A 5,598-nucleotide genomic window follows, 5' to 3' on the forward strand; every position below is an offset into this window, starting at 1 on the left:
GAAACCTGTACACCGGTTGATTGAGACCTATGACACGGGACCAATGAACCGAGCCCCTCAACCTCCGCAAACAGAATTAACTGAACACACAACACCAAATCGAAACCCAACACCCCCCCCCTCTCATATCCGATTCATTCATCCCTCTCCCCCCAAAAAAAACCGCTCCCTGGACCTGAGCTCCAAACACACACGCCCCCAAACACCCCCACACGCCCCAAACACACACACACACACACCAAACACACACACACACCCCAAAGACACACACACACACCAAACACACACACGCCCCAAACACACACACACCAAACACACACACACACGCCCCAAACACACACACACCCCAAACACACACACACACACCAAACACACACACACACGCCCCAAACATACACACACACGTCCCAAACACACACACGCCCCAAACACACACACACCCCAAACACACACACGCGCCCCAAACACACACACACACACGCCCCAAACATACACACACACGTCCCAAACACACACACGCCCCAAACACACACACACACGCCCCAAACACACACACACGTCCCAAACACACACACGCCCCAAACATACACACACACGTCCCAAACACACACACACGCCCCCAAACACACACACACGCCCCAAACACACGCCCCCAAACACACACCCCAAACACACACACACGCCCCAAACACACACACACGCCCCCAAACACACACACACGCCCCCAAACACACACACACGCCCCAAACACACACACACACACACGCCCCAAACACACACACACGCCCCAAACACACACACACGCCCCCAAACACACACACACGCCCCCAAACACACACACACGCCCCCAAACACACACACACGCCCCCAAACACACACACACGCCCCCAAAAACACACACACGCCCCCAAACACACACCCCAAACACACACACACGCCCCAAACACACACACACACGCCCCCAAAAACACACACACGCCCCAAACACACACACACGTCCCAAACACACACACACACACGCCCCAAACACACACACACGCCCCAAACACACACACACGTCCCAAACACACACACACACACACCCCCCAAACACACACACGCCCCAAACACACACACGCCCCAAACACACACACACACACACACGCCCCAAACACACACATAAGCCCCAAACACACACACAAGCCCCAAACACACACACACACGCCCCAAACACACACACACACGCCCCAAACACACACATAAGCCCCAAACACACACACAAGCCCCAAACACACACACACACACACACCCCAAACACACACATAAGCCCCAAACACACACACAAGCCCCAAACACACACACACACGCCCCAAACACACACACACGCCCCAAACACACACACGCCCCAAACACACACACACACGCCCCAAACACACACACACACACGCCCCAAACACACACATAAGCCCCAAACACACACACAAGCCCCAAACACACATGCGCCCCAAACACACACACGCCCCAAACACACACACACACACACACGCCCCAAACACACACACACACGCCCCAAACACACACACACACGCCCCAAACACACACATAAGCCCCAAACACACACACACGCCCCAAACACACACACAAGCCTCAAACATCCCCCCCCCAAACACACGCCCCAAACACACACACAAGCCCCAAACATCCCCCCCCCAAACACACACACCACAAACACACACACACACGCCCCAAACACACACACACACACCCCAAACACACACACACGCCCCAAACACACACACCACGCCCCAAACACACACACAAGCCCCAAACAACCCCCCCCCCAAACACACACACACCACAAACACACACACAAGCCCCAAACATCCCCCCCCAAACACACACACCACAAACACACACACACCACAAACACACACACCCACAAACAGCCACGTGCTGGGGACTCAGCTGGGGTTGTGAGGCGCGAGGTCCATGTCACAGGTGAAGGTGTGAACCTGACCTTCCACTCCCCCCCCCCCCACGGTGACCCCAACCGGGTCTCTTTGACCCGCCGTAAGTGACCGTCTGAGGGAGCAAACGACTTGCTCTCTCCCGCCCATCATTGTTCAACTCGGGACCCTCGTCTTAAACGTTCCCAGTGTCTGGGGAATTGGCGACCAGGTGTTCCTGACGTCTTGAAGGGTGGGGGGGGGGGGGATTTGGGCTTGCTTGTGTATGCGTGTATTGTGTATACTGTATTATTAACTGTATGTCCCTTTGCGTGTATGCGTGAGCTTTCAATGTTAAAGAAATAATCTGGTAAACGGGAGAAATCTGGCTGGAATCTGGCCATCCTATTCGGATAGCCGGATGGGGGGGGGGGGGGGGAGCAGCTCGTTCCAACAGGCCGGAGAGAGGAACACTATAGGGCCCCTTCAACACCACAATGATCACCATTAACAACATCATTAGCATTTGTCGACTAGTTCTCCTCCGAATGGTGACTTGGTCCCTTCATCTGGTGTCTTGGGTTCATCTGGTGAATGGTGGAATCATCCCTTCAAGATGATTCCCGCCAGTTCCCGTGTTGGCTTGGGGGATCCGAGTCATTTAAACCTGTTCTTTGTTCAATCTGGCTTTCAGATTAAGTTATTTATTTGTTCTCTTGTTGGCTCCACCTAACTTTCTCGCCCAAATCTATTCGTTTGTTCTGTTCTATCTGGCACTCAAGCCTCTCCTTCGTTGTCCAGTTCAAAGCCATTCTTGTGTTTTAATTCACCTGGCTTTGACGTCCTAACAATTCACGTGTTCTGGTCTGTGTGGCTTTGACTGATCGACGAAGGTTAAGCCACCACAAGAGGTGGCACGGGCATGAGTATTATGAGTATGAGTAAGTGGTAGATTTATTGGAGTGAATGATGATGGTGGGAGCGCGTACGAGGCTTTGATGGTTCAAGCCAATTAATAGTTCTCGTGTTCCACCTGGCTTGCTCTAACATACCTCGTTCTGTTCCTATCCACCTGAATTTACACGAGGACCAATCCCTCTTTCTGTGTCTAGTGACTTCAACGGGGACATGAAGCCAGTGGCTTGTCTAAAGACTTCCCTCCCTCTAATTTGTTGTTCCAACTAGATATTGAACTGCAGTAATGTCTTCGTATTTACGTCGAGTAGGGGAGCAATATTACACACACACAAATATAATATATATTTTATATATATTTGTTTTTATTTTATTTTATATTATATATATATATATATATATATATATATATATATATATATATATATATATATATATATATATATATATATATATATATATATATATTTTTTTTTTTTTTTCTTAAGTTGGCTACATTTTCATCAAATAAAACTACATTAATTGCATTATTTACCAATTTGTTTCACGTATTTTACAACACTGTACTTAGATCGTTTGGGAATAAAAGGCACATTCAGGCAAGACTGCTAATTTACGAGGCTGCTAACTGTTCTGTAGTTGAACTCAAATGTAAAAAAAGAAATGCGTATTCTGTTCAAATATATTGATTACATTTATTTAAATAAATCTTCGAAAATTTGATCTTAAATGTTCAAATAAAAAATTTATTTTAGCTTATTGGCACGAGTTGTATAGTTGGAAGGTTTTATACAAGCCAAGTCTATTCTTTACAAGTGGCATTTTCAAGTAGTTTACATATATACGTCTTGTCATAGTAGCGTTTTCTCGTTCATGGTTAATTTTCGCCAATGAGAACGCAACTTGGATAACAATAGATTTTTAGAGGGAATGTGATAGGTGAAATATATAGTCAGCTGTGTAAACATAAAATATCCCGCGCGCGGCAAGTCCTGCCAGCGGACGCCCCGCCCCCCACCGCCCTTGTCCATTCAGCAGAGCAAAAACTCGGGGTCCGCCCCGCCCTCCGGCTATCAGACCAATCAGAAAGACCAATAGTGATGGTGCTGGCCGGCCATTGGCCAGGTGTCGACAGCTCCTGTGACTTAAAGGTGTGAAGTTGGCGGGTCTTACACACTTCCAGCACAGCTGTGCTTAGCTCGAGTCGCAGCCTCGTGAACACATAGCACATAGACTCTACATTGGAATCTTATCCCAAGTGAACCTGTCGGGATAGTTTTGTGCTGACCATACAGAATGCCGCGTCCTTCACGTGAGAGTTACGGGGATCAGAAGCCGCCGTACTCGTACATCTCCCTGACGGCCATGGCCATCTGGAACAGCCCGGAGAAGATGTGCACGCTGGCAGAGATCTACAAGTTTATTATGGACAACTTCCCCTACTACCGCAAGAACACTCAGCGCTGGCAGAACTCCCTGCGCCACAACCTCTCCTTCAACGACTGCTTCATCAAGATACCCCGCCGGCCAGACAGGCCCGGCAAGGGCGCCTACTGGACTCTACACCCGTCCGCCATGAATATGTTCGAGAACGGCAGCTTCCTCCGCCGCAGGAAGAGGTTCAAGATACCCAGGGACGAGAAGGACGCCATCAATGTCGGCATGACGCCCTTCAACGGAGTTCAGCATCCTGAAGACCTTCCCGTAGGAGTTCCTCGTGATTTGGGCCACATCGCTCAGGAGTTGGGCCATCACTTTGAGTGTGGGGGCCACCTGGGCCACCATATGGAGTGTACGGGTCTTCACATGGAGTGTGCGGGCCAAATGGGCCACCAAATGGAGTATGCAGGACACCAAATGGAGAGTGCGGGCCCCATGGCCAACACGCCCGCCCTCTCAGCGCCCACGCCGCCCAAGCGCCAAGCTTTCACCATCGAGAACCTGGCCACCAGCGACGCCCGCCCCACGCCCGAACCCGCGCCTATACAACCCTTCCTGTCGCCAGTGGCCGCGGGCCAGTACCACGCCCACCTGCACCACGGCCTGGGCGGGGTACCATCCGCCATGTACCCCACCTGCGTACCTGCTGCTCTACCACCGCACCACCACAACCTCTACTCAGCGGCCCTCGCCCTCAATCTGAGCGTGCCCACGCCTCTCTACCCTGCCCCCGCGCCCTACATACACGCCCTCCAGCCTCAGGACCTCCTACAACCACTTCCACCACACTACAACCAAGGTATCTACGACGCCGTGAACTCCCTCTCCAAGTACGACTCGAGCGAGCCCATCGACCTCTCCTCCTCCATAGCCAGACCTCCGACAGACGACAAGGAAAACACCTTCAGGTTCTCCCCTACAGCGAGGACTGTGTGACCTCGCCCTCAGCCCTCAGGGTCACGCCCCAAGCTGACCTGTGACCTCACCGCCGGTGACGCCACCTTCATCTGTGATAGTCATATTCATCAACACTCATCCATGTATAGATTTACTATGTACATATATTTATAACATTATTCTTAATATTTAATAAATTAACTATGAATGTTTATGTATTTTAATAATTTCCTGAAGATATGAGAATACGTGATGGGTTTAATGATGATACTGTTTACTTCTGATATATGGGGAGCAGTATATGATGACTTTGACATATGATTCATTGGGATGCAATGGGGCACAATGCAATGTGATACAATACAGTGGAATACAATACGACAATACAATGGGATAGAATACAATGATATACAATACAGTG

The 5,598-nt window shown here is 50.1% G+C and overlaps 1 protein-coding gene across 1 annotated transcript; it reads left to right on the plus strand.

The window, feature by feature from the left end:
• Positions 1 to 3,832: 3,832 nt before the first annotated feature.
• On the plus strand, positions 3,833 to 5,387 carry LOC123773857 (fork head domain-containing protein FD5). Its single transcript, XM_045767775.2, has one exon. It carries the CDS (start codon positions 4,137 to 4,139, stop codon positions 5,214 to 5,216), a length of 1,080 nt encoding a protein of 359 aa, XP_045623731.1. The 5' UTR covers positions 3,833 to 4,136; the 3' UTR covers positions 5,217 to 5,387.
• The last annotated feature ends 211 nt before the right edge of the window (positions 5,388 to 5,598 follow it).

Source organism: Procambarus clarkii, chromosome 91 (assembly GCF_040958095.1).
Source record: "Procambarus clarkii isolate CNS0578487 chromosome 91, FALCON_Pclarkii_2.0, whole genome shotgun sequence".
NCBI lineage: Eukaryota > Metazoa > Arthropoda > Malacostraca > Decapoda > Cambaridae > Procambarus > Procambarus clarkii.

Bases quoted from the DNA above. Each gene is read 5' to 3' on its own strand.
- LOC123773857 (XM_045767775.2), top strand. From the start codon at position 4,137: ATGCCGCGTCCTTCACGTGAGAGTTACGGGGATCAGAAGCCGCCGTAC.